General features: G+C 29.5%; 1 protein-coding gene across 6 annotated transcripts in view; it reads right to left on the reverse strand.

Annotated features, from left to right (window-relative positions):
* The window catches only part of LOC139523187 (calbindin-32-like), a 61,098-nt gene continuing 44,113 nt past the window's right edge, over window positions 1-16,985 (reverse strand). Inside the window, exons 5-12 of one of the 6 annotated variants that reach the window (XM_071317000.1) lie at window positions 14,630-14,686; window positions 13,957-14,040; window positions 12,302-12,357; window positions 9,754-9,799; window positions 9,240-9,290; window positions 4,352-4,408; window positions 3,478-3,549; window positions 1-1,359 (exon numbers count right to left, since the gene is read on the reverse strand). In XM_071317000.1, the coding sequence (XP_071173101.1) occupies window positions 1,195-1,359; window positions 3,478-3,549; window positions 4,352-4,408; window positions 9,240-9,290; window positions 9,754-9,799; window positions 12,302-12,357; window positions 13,957-14,040; window positions 14,630-14,686 (588 nt within the window). In that variant the 3' untranslated portion in view covers window positions 1-1,194. Of the gene's footprint in view, window positions 1,360-3,477; window positions 3,550-4,351; window positions 4,409-7,860; window positions 7,882-9,239; window positions 9,291-9,753; window positions 9,800-12,190; window positions 12,247-12,301; window positions 12,358-13,956; window positions 14,041-14,629; window positions 14,687-16,985 lie in introns of all 6 variants that reach the window. The other 5 variants (XM_071317002.1, XM_071317003.1, XM_071317001.1 and 2 more) reach the window with 5 other exon arrangements.

A 16,985-nucleotide genomic window follows, 5' to 3' on the forward strand; every position in this document is an offset into this window, starting at 1 on the left:
TTTTGATAGCTTGCAAAAAGATTTATTTTCATGAGCATCATTTAAAATCTGACAACATATTTCGACAAAAACTTACAATCTGCACCGTTTTTCATTCGTTGAATTAAAGTGCATTATTTTTTTTAGGTTTACGTACATAACAAGCAAGCACAATTTAAAATCAAAATTTAAAGTCTAACAACACAGTACAACAGGTTCTGTAATGATATTATAAAAAAGTGTAGTTTTATTTATCAATTTGTAAATGTAGAGTTATCTCTCTTGAATCGCTGTTGATGCATAAATAGCAAAATATGTTATTCTTTCATTACGTATAAAATTAAAATATAAATTTAGCATAGAACATGTATTAATTTACTAATAATTTTTTCAATTAAAAAATGCAATTTGATGTAATAACAACAAAAGTAAAATTAGCTTTTCAATTAATGTAGTGCACTTTTTTACAAACCAGATGGATTTTTGAAATTTCTCGCTTATACCGACATCTATAGATACGAAAAATATGTAGCTTTGAACAAAACACCAATTAATAATATGTAAAAACCAGACTAATAAATCTATAGATACCAATTTTGATTATAAGTTATCAATCAATATCCTATAAATCTAAAAAAAAATCAAAAAAAATCAAGGTAATGTTGTTTTCTTATACGCAGTGTCAAGTTCCCATCATTCAAAACGTGTGATGAAGAAATGCATCCAATGATTCCATAAGTAAGGACCAGCCTCTCTGTTCTTATAATGTTAATATGAATATTGTTATAAACATAAAAAGATACACGAATATAGTATGCACTATGCAGATGATTAAAAATGTATCGTCTCAATCAATCTTTAAAGCAATTCTGAAATGCATGCCTCAATACCTGCCTTTTTCTTTTAAGTTAGATTAAACACATCAATGTTCATTTAAAAAAATCAATATGAAGAATCTAATAAAAGTTCAATTAAATTGTTTTTTTTTAATCTGTTCAGATTGATATATACATGTAACCATAAAAAATGATATTTCATTCTATAACTATACTGCATTTTAAGTATAGTATTTCTTTTAATTTCTTCTTTTGATCAAAATAATTTTCAAATCGTAACATTCATCTTGACAGCCTGAACAAATTTGACAATAATAAAAATATTTTTAAACATAAAAGAAAGAACAATAAGCAAACATATTAAACAAAAATAATATCTTTATCCCGACTCTTCGTTGAGATCCGGTTCGTCAGAGGTTGGGTTCCGGTTATATGACATAAGAACCATTGCCAATTCTTTTTTGTTGATCTTACCATCGTGATTCAAATCACATTTTTCCAGCAGTATCTCTTTGCATTCAAGAAGATCCTCTTCGTCATAATCCTAGCAAGTGTAGAAAGCAAGGTTAGTTTCATTTATGTACTATAATAAACTAATTTGGCATCAATTTGGAACAATTATCTACATCAAAATATTGTTAAACTGATTTATATATGTTTTGATATTTTCAATCAAAATTGATTTGTTACTCTCTTCATTCAGTTTAAAATTTCATTGGAATTCATAACTTTTCCAACGTACCTGGTAAAAATTTATATTTTTGAAATATATATCATCATTATTATACATGTCCATTTATAAATGCTTTTTGTTTAAGACAAATTCCACCTTCATATCTCTACGTTTGATCTATAAATAATTAAAGGACTTAACTATTGTTAAGTGAGAATTATGTTCATGTGCTTCTTTCGACGCTACATCGATTGCAATGGAACATAATCATAAATATTTATTTCCCTTGTTTTACATATAAATTATCAGATTGCATTTCAAGCTAAAACTAGTGGAGTGAAAATTGAAACGTAAATTAAGAAATCCAAAGTTCCCAATTCTTCCTTCTTTAGTCATAATAACAAAGTTGGTGTATGAACAGGCTGCATCAAGTCAACTAAATTAGGAAGGTCGTAGCCGAAGAAAGAAAAAAAACTGTCACCATTAATCTAATTACAAATAAATTAATACCATACCTTTGGGTTCTGTATCAAATAATCATTTGCAATTATGAAAATATGAACACTTGTGTACCCGAGGTATATACTAGTATAACAGATCAAAATTTATCTATTTTCAATAATTCTGAGTTATATATATTACGAGTTTTCGCATTTTATAACTAAGAAATAATATTTAGTCGTAAAACGGACTGTCTGATAAATTCTCCCGCAATATGGATATGCTCATTAGAAACATGGTCTGACTATAGATGTCATGTTTGATAATCGGTGTTGTAATACTATTGTTTTATTGATAGTTACCGTTACCTCTTTTGTTAATAGAAAATACATTATTTTAATGAGAGATGAATACAAAAAAGTTTTAATTAGCAACTTATACATGTAAAATCTCTAAACAGTATGTACAACACCTATCGTTATTTCAGCATTTAAAATAAGCAGAAAAAAACAAGGAAACAGAAGTCAAAGCAAATGCCTAAAAAAGAATAACTAAGAATTGCAACCAGTCAACACATGTCAGATGACTAAAGATTGAACTATATGAAAGCAAGCATACGACGAATGGTTACACGGTGAGCCAATTCACACTACTAGTGGAATTTAGTCCGGTTGATAATGACAAATCAACGTTTGAAGTTGTGGATACGAAATTGAAACATATTCTTGGTGGTCTGTGACAAATATATTCCATAAAAGTCAACCATATTATGATAACGTCCGAAAACTTTCGAAGATAAGATTCCTAGTAAGCAACAACACTCTATCACGGAGGTCCTGACCAGATGCACAAATGAATCAACTAGGAGATACATACTCTATATGTGGACGCTGGTGACATGTTGTTACATTAGAATGAAAGTTTCACAATTTGAGAGCATCTCCTTTGTTTTGTTTCAATTTTCCGATTAAAGTCAATATTTGCAGCAGACTTAACCATAGTTGTGGAATCCTTTTCAATGAGGATCTAATATATACGTTATCAGCTTCAATAGCATATACAATTTCTCCCATAATACGATGTGTTTCATATGTATACATATTGATAACATTCCTTTCAATTTTATGTCAGTTGAATTCACGTTTTATGTGTAAGCATTTCAAATTTCATGGTACTGCAATATCTAATCACCAAATCATTGTTTATGTATGAAAAGCGTCCTTTTTTTCAAAATACGAATAATCGTAAACAAAATTTGGGAGAACAAAAACCAAAAGAGACATTAAAAGAGCAGCAAATCAAGCAAAGTCAAATGTTTAAACAAAATGATCACGAATTTGATAAGATGTCTAACCATATCACGTGTATAAGACTGATAGCTAAAATTAAGATTTTGTTCACTCTGACTTGTTAACCTTACAAAGCATAAATTGAGGTTTTTGGCATGAACATCTTTAAGTGTTTATTTCAAATGTTCTCTCTTACGGTTTTTTTACATATTGTTTAAGTTTAGAACAGTTAAAATATGTTGCAAAAAGCAATACCTACTTCTTCTACTAATTCCATAAGATCTTTCAAGAACCCACACAGTTCTTCATCTTCAATGTTTCCATTATTATCCTGTATAACAACATTTGATATAAAGTTTTGATCAGAGGTGTTATATCAATGCACAAAATAAAATAACAAAAATACCGAACACCGGTATAAATGGTTAGTCCCCTGGGTAAATGGGAAAATCGAAAGCTCAAAAAATCAAACGAATGTAAAACAACTGTCATATATTCCTGTCAAATAAGACAACACAGATTGATGAGTTTATGTTTCCTATAAAGCAAACCCTAGTATACAATGAATATGAAATTAGAGTCAGTAATTGCCTAGATCTTCAGCTGGATAATTGTATCTTTGTTTTAATAAAACTTGATAGATACAAATGACAATATAACAAAAAGTTCTGCTAATATGACAAATAAATCAGTGGGAACACTATATGATGTCATTTTACGAATGCAATGGAGCAAGATCCTAAGACAAAAAAGACAAAAGCCCTAAGCATTTTTTTTTTTATCAAACTCTCAACTATTATTTCTTATTTACAACACATTTGTACAGCAAATGACAATCAGAACAATATATTTTACTGTTTATAAAACCTGAAGTATACGACGAGTGCTATTTGTGGAGTACGTTCTGCTTTCCTTTCTTGATCAACCCTAGTAAAAAACGGTTTCGTGTTGCTCAGTCTTTCCTTTTTAGGTTATGGTTTTTGTGTACTTTCGTCTGTTCTTTTTTTTTTTTTTTTTTTCCTCTAGCCATGAATATCATGTAAATATACAATGATTCAAATTAGATGTTAATATCAATGTTTCTAATTTGACATTATGTACAGTATAGAGGCCTGACAGTTATTAATACTTACACGATCATATAAAGAAAACACACGATCTATATCATCTGTTGTTAACCTATTGGCGTTCTGTTGAAAATAGAAAAAACACTTACTGTTTTAAAACTTTTTGTTTTTCAAAAATTTTATAGAAATTAAAAACAAAAATCCCCTGTATTCACTTTTGTTCAAATTAACTATGGTAATCGATTTTCAGTCATTTCATGGTAATATTAATTATGATTGCTAGTTTGTTTTTAAAGGTAAATAACATCCGCTTTGATATACATCTTCTTGAGAATTCTACAGATACCATACTCTATATTTCATACTAGCTACAAAATTACATGAATGATTATTGTTTCATTGAGTTTGAACGTGCTTATGGAAACCTGCCTTCATTCATTTAAATAAAATAAATGCTTGAAACGTTTAATACCAAACAATGTATTCATCATCGCTAATTCATATTTGTTTTTAAAACATACAAACATGTAGCATCCATCCTACTGACAGCAAAGTCAAAAGCATTTGAAATTTTGATAATAAATTGCAAATCAATGAAGATATATATAATTATCTGCAGACGATTTTGACACTATATCAATAAATAATTTATTATATAAAATTATAAAAACACCTTTATCCATTCCCAAATATGCAAAACTATGTTCTGCTTCTATAATAGTTTCCTGTCATGGTTAATACAACTATTATTACTATGTATAGTTTTCCATTTTGTTTATTAAGTATAGAAATGGTTATGTAAATGCTTTAAAACATTTATGTAGTCCTTTCCGCTTAGTCAGACAATGAAAATGTGTGTTCAAGATAAACGAAAATATTTGATTTGCACATACAAAAATATATATATATATATATATGTATGTAATATGAATCGATGTTATATTTGTGCACAACATATATAATTGTAATTCTTTTAAAAGAGCTTTCAAACATATGTCAGTGTCCTTTAGGGAACGAACCACTACAGTTCAAAACAAATGAAGCACAGATTGAGGTATGCTATACGTAATAATGAATAAAAACAAATAAATTAATGGAAAACATGTACATAACAGGTCAGTATTTATTTCATACAAAGACCAATTATAAAACAGTTCTTACTTGCAATTAGATTACATAAAGTGTGGTACTAAACTTCAATCTACAAAAAATATTAGCCTACGTACTGGAGGTTACACTTTTGTCCCTGTTGACGTTTGGAAATATTGCAAAATATTGCCAAATTACGTCGTATTTGAAACATCAGTACGCATTGTCCTTTGAAAGCAAATAACAGATGACAAGAGGACAGCTAAGTATGATTTATCTAGTTGTAAAAAGTTGGAGGATGTAATTACTTGATATAATAGATGCGGTGTTTAATAGTATACATACTTTCCGATTTGACATAACGTAAGCACTTGTAGTTTAATGAGATGCAAGTATTTTGAAATGTTCTTGCATAACCTATTTTCTTTGATTCCTGTTGGGTGTATTTAAATATTCGTCAACTGGAGTAAAAAGCTTTTGCTTAGATATTGAGTACCTTCATTCTTTAAACGTAATACCACAGATTTTGTCATTTGACTCCCTTTCACTTGAAATTAATTAGTTTTAAGCTTCATATAAAGGACTTTATATAAAGAAACCACCAAAAATCATTCCTTTTTTTTTTAATAATCTAGACTACAATGTATCGGTCTACCATCAAAATTTTTTAAAACGAGCAAACACGAAATTTAATACCACTACTTTAAAAAAATCATAGAATGTCATCTATCAAACTAACAAAATTATTTCATTCGGTGCAGTTCGTATTTTTTCAATACTGTTTTAAATTTCGTCCAAATCATATATCGTTATATATAATAACCAAAAACGTTATGTAGTATATTCAACAATTTCTCTGCAATTGTATATACTTGAAATAAAATAAAACAAAACCGAAATCTTCCCCTATGAACGAATTGTTGTTTGTCTTCTCGTCGTTTTAAACTTTGTCTTTATATATATGACTTTGAATGTCTCTTTGGTATCATTTGCCTTATTTGTCTTATGCTGAAAGCAACACAATAACTTATATCGAATTAAAGAACTAGGGGGATAATTTACATGCATAAAAAGGTGAAGAAATGTGCAACAATGAAAAAAGTGAGGTCAATTAATTGCAACTCCTGAAAATATATAAAAGTGTGTTTTAAAAAGGTGCTTCATAAAAAAACAACGGTCAATCATTGACCTTTTACAGATCCGAAATACATTATTAGTATCCTATATGGTTACACTATTAAGACAGATCAGTCAATTACTGACAATTAAGGTGCTCAAGACTACAGGTCCTAATTTATGTAGACTTTCTCAGTGAGACCGCAGAGAATATGCTACCCACTGCGATGCTTTGTCTCATTTTCCGTACAAAAGAGTCCTTATTATTACTTTTTTTTTAAATTTACCAAATGGCATCATTTATAAGCCAAGTCGCAAAAGTTTAGGTTTTATCATTTAAGTCAGATGACTATGTATATGCATGTGACTTTCTGTACCAAACTAGGTTTGATATTAGCAAATGAAACAATAGCAGGCTAATTTATTGTTTATAAAAAGATCGAAGATAAAGGTCACAGCAGCTTTTGTTAGACGGGCATGTTGGCGAATATTTGGATAAAGGTGTGAGGTCACTTCGTCAAAAGTAAAGGTTCAATAAGAAATATATTTTCACTTTTATGTACACACTACACTATAATAAAAATGACATTACCCATTGATCGTCACTTATAAAAAGTTTTTGTTTTCAAGAAAAACAAATGTTGTGCCCTTGTTTTGATTTTCCCAATTTTTTATGTATCATACGTATTTAGGGACAATAAGTCTATTGATTTTGAGTTCAACAGGTCAAAGGTCAAAGTCATAACAGTACAGACTGAAATTTGCGTAACAATATTTACAGAACCAATCTAGATTAAAATTTCTGTGACAATTGTAGCATGCGATTAAAATAAATCCTTAGTGTGTGAGTTAATGGTAATGCTTCGTCAGAAATAGCTTCAACAGTTAAATATTCCCTCAGTCACATCTTACAGGGAACATAGATCGCTTTATCATTTTTCGACCTGCTTGTTCACGTAGCTACACAAATGTTTTGCAAAAGTGTCTGTGTGTTAACTTGCTCCAGACCTGATTTTGCAATCATTCATTTTTAAATACAAGAACACTAATCATATACAAATTTACCGAATATTTTATTTCTTTCCTCATGACAATTTGAAACGGAATTCTAATTATTGATCATCGGCACACTTCTGATACTTTCATTCGACGCAATGGAAAGAGCAGGAGTAGTTGTTAAAGGGTAAAAAATGAATGTTGTAACTTATAACATGCATAAGACGAACAGGATATTTTCTTTAGAAATGAAAATGAAAACTTCTCATTTCTTAACAAACGAATAACGTACAGTGAAATAAAATAAATGTTTATAGAATGTAGTTAAATGTAAACAACACAATGTTGGTTAAGCACATGTTCATGCAGCTCACCATTTTCTTCCCCAAAGTGAGCTAAATTTATAATTTGTTAGTATTTATATTTTTTACACAGATTCAATCAATAACAAAAATCTGTAAAACTTTATTAAGACAGGCTGTATTATACTTCTATGTTGCGCTATCGAAACAACGGTCCAGATCTTGCTTTGAATGTGGCTACCTAATAAGTTCTTTGCAAAACTGTTTCTGAATTGTTGGTTTTGTTTCATACTTTACTATTAACTTAAAAGAAATTTTGTTAATATCAAGAAAGCAGTGTTTATACACATGTTGCATTTTGAATGATTAATATAAAATTTTTAAAGCATTTAAACCTTCCAGAAAACAATATTTTTTTGATGATGATTATGCCTCAACATTAATCCAAAACAGTTCTTTAATTAAAGTCTATTTCAATGTCAACAACGAATAACCTGCTATGAAATAAAATACAAAATAGATTAGAGTGCTGGTAGCAAAAATAATCAAAAATGTAGGCAAGAACGTGTCAGAACGAAGACAACTAAGACGTTTTATCTAGACGTATTTGGTTATGTCAAGTACGATGAAATATTGGTCCAGATTTTTTTTATATGTAAAAAAATTTTCATTTGATTATAGATAATAGCAGATGTCTTCATTATACTATTTTTTCAAAAAGGTGTTATGCAGTAACGTAATTTTGTTAGAAAAAGAATCGTAAACCATCAGTTTATTCAATAAACGTATACAACAGAGACTCGTTTTAGCTATATATATGAAATGAGACCCCTGTGACATAATGAATTGTTCAACTCGCGTAAACTATCTAAAGCTAATATGAATAATGCAAAAACAAACTTCAAACTGTTTTTATAAAACTCTGGCCGTTTTGTAATGCAAGTAAAAACATATTTTGTAAACAAAACAGTACAGATTGTTCTGACTAATAATAAGGATTACATAAGCTATTGTCTATACCAATAAGTTTCTTAACCATTTCCAAGTTGATTAATAAAACATTTATTTTGGGGTAAATAACCAAAACATGCTATTTTATTGACCAATATCACTATAGGGTAACCCTAAGGACAAGAACCTGAACATTATATGGACGACAGTTTTTTAGCAATAATAAAGTTTATCTTATTCAGAAACAATTGTCATGGGTTGCCTTTTTTTGAAAACCATGAACCCCTGGAAAGCAACTAACATCAAAGTTATCATATTTTATAGACAATTGTCAAAGGTTACCCCTTACGCCCAAAACCAATATTTGTTTAGTATCTCAAACCCTCGGAAAGCAAGCAATAATATTGGTGTAAACTAAATATATAGTTATAAGCTTTTATATTTTAAACCTATTCCAAAACGCAGAATTATCGGAGCATGTAAGCGACAAACAAACTTACTGGTGTATGGGGACGTAATGGCTTTTTGTTCACAAGTTTACACAGTATTTTCTATAAAAAACAGAATTTCGCACAGCTTGAATTAATGTCAAAATAGTTGAAGGATATGTATATATTTCTTTACAATTTTTGGAAATCGTTCTTTTATAGAAACAAATCTACCAAAGAATCAACTTTACATAACTCTAAAGTTTTGTCTAAAAATAGCTACATGTACGTATATTAATTAATACCAGACGAAAGAGAACAAAATAAAACAAACGTTTAACAATTCTCAACATTAGTGACGTACTTTCCATAAGTCTATTTGCCTTTGTTTTATATTTGGTTGCTTTGTATCTGCTGCCTAACTTTACATTTACCCTATATATCGGTAAAAAACGGGTTAAATTTTACTATTATTATTATATTCCGAACTGAACAAATATCACACAGAACACATATAATTCCTAATAAATGATTAAGTATGAACACAGAATGAACAGCTAAAATAAAACTGGCCGCATCAAATTACCTTGAAAACTGGACGACAAAGGAAATTTTCTTTTACTGGCAGTAACCTAAAACGAAAAAGACAATATCTTAGTGCAGCTTATTTTGCTTGAAGATTTAATGTTTTGTTTATTATAACTCACATGATGCGTGGTATGGGTGACCACGGACTCTTTTCAAGAAATACAGATTTATATTTTATGCATTAATAACTGTATTTCCACTCCAATTCAAAAATAGCCAAAACGTTCAGTTATTGTCATAATTTTAGGTTTAAACAATAAAAATTAGATATTCCTCGAATTTAAATATGCATTTAAAAAGATGCGTTATTTTGGCAAAAGTAAGAATTTTTTTTATGACCTATAAATCATACATCTCTGTTCATATCTTGATGTTTTGCATGTCGTCAATGACTATAAGAATGCATAATTAAAAAGTCCAATTTGTATTTTACACTTGCGAATAGCATTGCCAAACTAACGCAATTGTTTTAATTCTTTTTTAAGTATTCATTATTCCGGCAACACATAACGGGCCACAACTATAAAAGAATGCACTCTTTCAGTTTTGCTTGTGTGTGTGTGATGTATGTTTACACTGTTTTATTATTATTGCGTTAAACAAAATTCGTTGCTATACAGAAAAAGAAAATAAAGTTAAAATCTAGATAGACAAACATCTAACAACAATTTTATCCTATAAGTTGGACAAAAAATAGATTTATATATAGTACATTTGAAACACACACACGATTCAAAATAGAATTTTATCTTTCTTATATGCAAGTATAAGGCGGTAAAGAAGTCAAGTTTTAATACTAATTTATGTGCTGTTTTTAATGAATTATTATTTTTAAATCTACTCAATAAACGCACGCCAATGTTAAATCCAAAAACAAATACCGTGTTAAAAGCAACAAAGTTAGTAGTTTTCATATTTTTTATATAAAAAATCACGGTTTGCAATGACATGACATCATTGTTATATCAATACAGCTTATGTGTTAACTCTATCAAACAAGGAATCAGTTGTTTTATAGGGTTTTGATATTCCGTAATTTTGCCAATTTTTAATTATTGTGAAAAATATTTACTGTTAATTTTAGTTGGCGGAACAGGTTTCTGTATAAGAAATATGCACTGTTCGAGGTACTTCCCATGTGATTACAATCATGCAATGGCATTCTTACCAAAGACAGGACAGACATGTGTTTTGTCCAAAAATATGGTGCACATTTTGGCGAAAGAAATATTTTTCTCAATTATTTTTTTTTGTATAACAGATACACGTGATTAGTTTTTGTCTCGAAACATATGAATATTTCAAGAACATGGAAAGTGTTTAATTAGATAACCATCTGAACAACTTCTATATTGGTTATATGTCCTAAACTAAGTGTTCATGCAGTACTAGTAACTAGCGATATTGGTATGTATAACACATATTATTGTACAGTTATATAATCAACCGTTTATTTGAAAGTTTATATGCGTATAAAATATAAAGAAGATCAGAATAGTAAAGAATATATACATAGAAGACACACGTATAAAGTTTAACATCTATCATGCTAGCAAGAAAAAGATGTATAGAATAATATATCGCGTAGCAGTACGAGAGCAGCACTATCAACACACGCCTCACCAGTAAATCTATTTAATACTGAAACGACCATTTTCTATTCCTATTTTTTACATTTTTGCCTATTATATCTGTTTATCTTGATCACACATCGTTGTCGAAAAAAATGGAATTTGATGCGACTGTCATACAAGTGATAGGTTTATCTAGCTATAACACCAGGTTTAATCAGCCATGTTCTACAGAAGAAAATGCCTGTACCAAGTCAAAAATATGGCAGTTGTTGTCTATTCGTTTGGTTTGTTTGAGATTTTGATTTTACCATATGGTTGGGGACTTTCCGCTTTGAGTTTTCCTCGGATTTCAGTACTTTTGTGATTTTGCTTTTTTTTCATTAAATATACTCGTAGAACGCTGCAACAGTAAATATGTAAGTACCGTATTCGGCCTTTCTGTCAATTTTCAACTTGTTCAATGAATTAAGTACTGTTCAGGCATTTTGATTACTGTCAATTGAGATCTATTTATTCTTTTTCAAAATCCGATGCATCTTTGTAATATCTTTTTCAAAATGCAATGCATCTTTTTAATAACTTTTTCATAGCAATTTAAACTCGATGTTGTTTTAAAATTGCTGGGTCAAACCTAGACTGATTGCAAACAAACGGTTATTTGCACCAAATTAATCTTGAGCAGTATATATATAAATTAATGTGAACAAGACTTAGCATCTGTATGTTCAGATGTTTCAGATGAAGATGAGATCGAAATGGTCGTTCCAGAGTGAAATTTATTTACTAATGGGTGCAACAAGAAATGACAATAGGCACAAAGAAATGCTACAAACGCGACAAAAACGACAACTTTTGGCTTACTTCGCCATTTCGCTAAGCTGCAATTTGCCGTCTTTATTCCTGTCAAAAAGTTGAAGCTGAAAAAAATAAAAGATATTTTGATATTTATGTCTAACTGTAGTAATTGCTTACTTGGCTAATTCACTAAACTGTAGTTTGCCATCGCCGTTCCTATCAAAAAGTTTCAACTGAAATGAAAATAGAAATACAATGTTCAATTTAAAGCCAGATTGAAATCTCAACCGTGATAAGAGCAATTCAATATTTTTTTCTTGTGTAATAAATGGTACCAAAGTATTATTTTAGTTTTCTACAACAAAGAGGTATTCATCCTATATTGATTTTGTACGAGTTTTCAGAAATAGTAAATAATAACTTAATTTCCCTGCATGCAAAGCCATCAATCAAAAAGATAATTGAACTAGAAGAGGTAAAAATAATCATTATTACTATTTGTATGTACATTTATATGATTCATTTTCATTGCTTGACATTATTTTAATTTAAAATCTTTCCTATTATTTTTCTCCTTATTGTGGACCCATGTACTTAATCAACTTATCTTACCTTATGCAGATTTCTCTTTTTACGATTGCATTGATTCCCATTCTGTTTTGGGGTAAATTGAATATAAACATGTGCATTTGTTTGTTTTCTTGAATATGTGAATGACTTCATGAACACATTTCACTTTTTGCGATTGCAATTGATTTCTGTTTTGGGGTAAATTGAATACTAACATGTTCATTCGCTTGTTTTCTTGAATTTGTTTCTGACTTCATAAACGTACTCCATGTCTTAATCTGGAATTGTATGTGTACTTATCCCGTTTTTGGCAGATATAGAGATCGTGAGAAAAAGTAATTGATAGCTTCAGGTGTGTTTAAACATACACATATCTGAAGAGTAATTGAATACACAGAAAATACTATTTTTTAAATGCTGTAGACAAAAGTGACATCACAAAAATACTGAGCTCCAAGGACAATTCAAAACGGGAAGTCCATAATCAAATTGCAAAATCAAAAGCTCACATTAAACAAATGAATAACAACTGTCCTATTCCTGACTTTGTCGAATTCGATCTTGTTTTAAAGCTAGCTAAACCTCTCACTTGTATGACAGTCGCATCAACTTCACTTTCAATATATACACTGGTATCGCATGTCTTTTATTCACTTTTTATCATACGCAATTGGTTTGTTACGAACCTTTGTACCTATATACCGCTTCTTTCCAACGATTCCTGTAACTTTATGATACATCCACAAATGAAAACAAAACGACGTTATGTCAATGGTTTTACGTAATGTAAGTCATTCAGGGAAAGTCACACTTTTTTGTACAGTGTTGATCAGTACTAGCCCTTATCATCGATTTTATTCATTTCAATGACACTTGGAAATATGTTATTAAAATAGTAGTCAAACTTTCAGTTATATCAAATGTTTAAATGAAAAGATTCATGTGTCTTCTCTGTTCTTCGTTTACAGTTTCAAAAACAAATTAAAGAGTACGAAAGTGGTCTTTTCAACAAGAATGCTACTAGAGGAAAACCAGAATAAATAAAATACATACCAATATAAATGCAGTCATTCTTGAGAAAACGAATTATCATACTTTAAAAAAAAATAAAAAGCTATAACGATTTAAAATCAATTTCTGGCTATATTTTCTTATAAAAAAGACTTGTTATTTCCCTTTGGTCATTTGTCATTGTTAAAAGAGTGGAAATCTTACATCAATGGAGAAATTTGTATTCAATTAAGGGTAGATGATTATCTTACCACAGTATCTGTATATGTTATCATTTGTTCTTCGCTGACGTCAGCTTGTCGTTTACATCTTTTCAGAAGATCATAAAGAAAGGTCTGAAAGAAAAGAATGCAATAGTAACATAGAATATAACACCAACCTTGTAAAAAACAATTAATGGTCAACTACTATCTTACTTGAACTAGCAAAAAATACTTTGTCACTTCTTTCTTGGTCATGAGAGTCGGAAAGAAATATTTTAAGTAAAGAATAATTTCGTATACGTTGCCAACTGGAATTTGAAACTTTATTTCCTCGACTTTTTCTCAGTGTTAACCTACGAACCCAATTTAAAGTGATTTATATATTCTTATCAGTTGTTGAGTACTAGTTCGGACACTAAAGACACAGAAAAAATATCTCAGTTCTGTTAATACCTCAGTAAAAATGTGTTTTATAAATTTAAAAGTTATTGTTTTCAAAGATAAATCTATTACCTTCAATTGATAATTACCTACATATACTAGACATTTTTGGTTAAATTTTTAACGAATATCATATTACTTTTATTCTTGATAACTGACCTTTTTGTAGTTATGATTTGTTACGTCAAATGAGACAAGTGTAGTCTCCGATGTGTCTAGTTTGACATGATTTATAAAAACCAGTGTTATCTTAAATATGAATAGCTCTGAACAAACTTACCTTCAACTCGTCAGCTTCTATATATCCACTTCTGTCTTTATCATATTCTTTCCATACCTAAAATTATACAAGAGATAATATATTATTCAAAAGTTAACGATATCAGTTATAAATAATTATAAATAAAGGCAACAGTAGTATACCGATATTCAAAAGACATAAAAAGATTGAGAGTAAAACAAATCGGGGTTACAAATCAAAACGTCTAATATAAAAAGGAAACAAAAGAACAACAGGAACACCAAAGTGCAACAAGAACAAACGCCAACACCTAAGAAACGAACTGTAACAACTGGCATATAAGACATGACCAGATACCGCATCATATCTATTGAAACATATTTCTTTTGCACATGACTTCTATGATCGATGACAAGTTGAAACATACAAAAAAAGAAAACCGGTGTTCCAATCACGTAATATATTGGGAATACAACAGAATACAAATAAAATGGAAATGAAAATGGAAAATCACATAGACTTTACGAAAACAGACTAGGTAAGTTGACATAGTGAGCTTCTAACGTTAAGAATGTTTCACACCCCTTGCAAATGCATGGTCGAGCGCGTTAAGACGTTACTACATCTTAACGTTTAACCAATTAGCAATGTTGTCGTGTGTATATATTTGTTCATCTTCGTCGCCCTGGTGCAGTACTTTTGGGTCATACACATATTCCTGTTGATAAAGTCCGTATAACGTGATACAAGCACGCGCTTCACATATTATATTAATTGAGGTGTTTAAACGTAAAACGAGAAGACATAGCCCTGAGTGAATATATTTGATGCAAATGATGATGTAGGTATACAAAAAGTGTTATATTTCAATTTTTCATGTATCATTATTGTAAAATATTACTAATGTTGATATCAAAATACTAGTTCGCGATTTTTTATTAAAAGCCATGTGTTTTTTGTCGTTATTCGTACAAATATAAACAAAATAAACAAACGGGTTTAATAGCATGACAAACATGAAGATTGAAAATTTATAATTTCAGATTTAAAAATAAGTAGTCAATTAGCTTGACGCTTACATATGTGTGCACTCGAAAGACAGTTCCTACTCAAGAAGAAACTTTCATTGTGTTAAAAACGAGGTTTCACATTGCAGTTATCTTTTCTATTAGTCCCACTTTCAGTAATTAAATGTTTATTGTCATCTTAGTAAGATACTGAAACCAATTATTATCATTTTTACTTCATTTGTGTGGCAGACAGAAATATTTTATGATTGGCAATAAACTTAAAATAGAATTCTGTCCATTTCCAGTTGAGAATATTGACTATTGAGAAGACTGATAAAAACGTATGATTTGTTTAAGTTCTGATGGTAAAATTATCGTTAGTTTTACCAAAAAGTTTAATTATACGAAAAACGCTTTTTAAAAGCTGAGTCTATTAATTACCATTTTGAAAGGAACATCAAAATTAGAACATTTTGATTGGTACGAGCGAATATCGAACTGAGCATTTCTTACTTTATTTGCGTGGCAGACAGAAATACGTTATGATTGGAAATAATCTAAAATTAGATTTCTTTCGATTTGCAGTTGAGAATATTGACTAATGAGAAGATTAATTATAACGTATGATTTGTTAAATATCTGAATGTAAAATTCGCGTTAGTTGTATCAAAAAGTTAAACTCTATGGAAAACTTTTTATCTGAGTACATTGACTACCAATTATATAAGATACACTAAAATTAGAAAATGTTGATTGGTACTAGCAGATACCGAACTGAGCATTTAAATACCTGTTGGGTCATTAAACATTGTCTAGACACTAACTGGGACAATCATATTATTTCATAGCCCATTAGGACTAATATCAATACAGCAACATGCATATTTATCGTCTTTATTACATAATCAATATATCAATACAAACTTCATTCATATTTCTTGTTCATATTGTTATCATTCGCAGACGGATGTTTTTCCTATCATATTTTTTTTTTGAATCATGATCAATGTCATTCATTCTTGTTTCATCATTTAACATAGTAGCAAAATACGCTGTAAAGCTAATTATAATCCTACTGATTCTAATCAAATAACAAAATTGTCAACAGATTATTATAATTTTAACTTTTACTATAAATATTTCAATTCGAAACTATTTGAGTATATATCAAGAAAATAATTTCCAAAATAATTTATTTAACAATTCTGTATTTTCAACTCCAAGGGAAGGTATCTGTAGCACACCCTCATTTCCTAACGATATGTATTCTATATTAAATGATCCTACTATAGATAAGATAATTTTAAGTCTTCAACGTAAATTTCATTTCTGCTAGAAAGAAAATAGATTGAACAGGTTCCGTTTATTTCTTAAACTTACACACA

Source organism: Mytilus edulis, chromosome 5 (assembly GCF_963676685.1).
Source record: "Mytilus edulis chromosome 5, xbMytEdul2.2, whole genome shotgun sequence".
NCBI classification, from domain to species: Eukaryota; Metazoa; Mollusca; class Bivalvia; order Mytilida; family Mytilidae; genus Mytilus; species Mytilus edulis.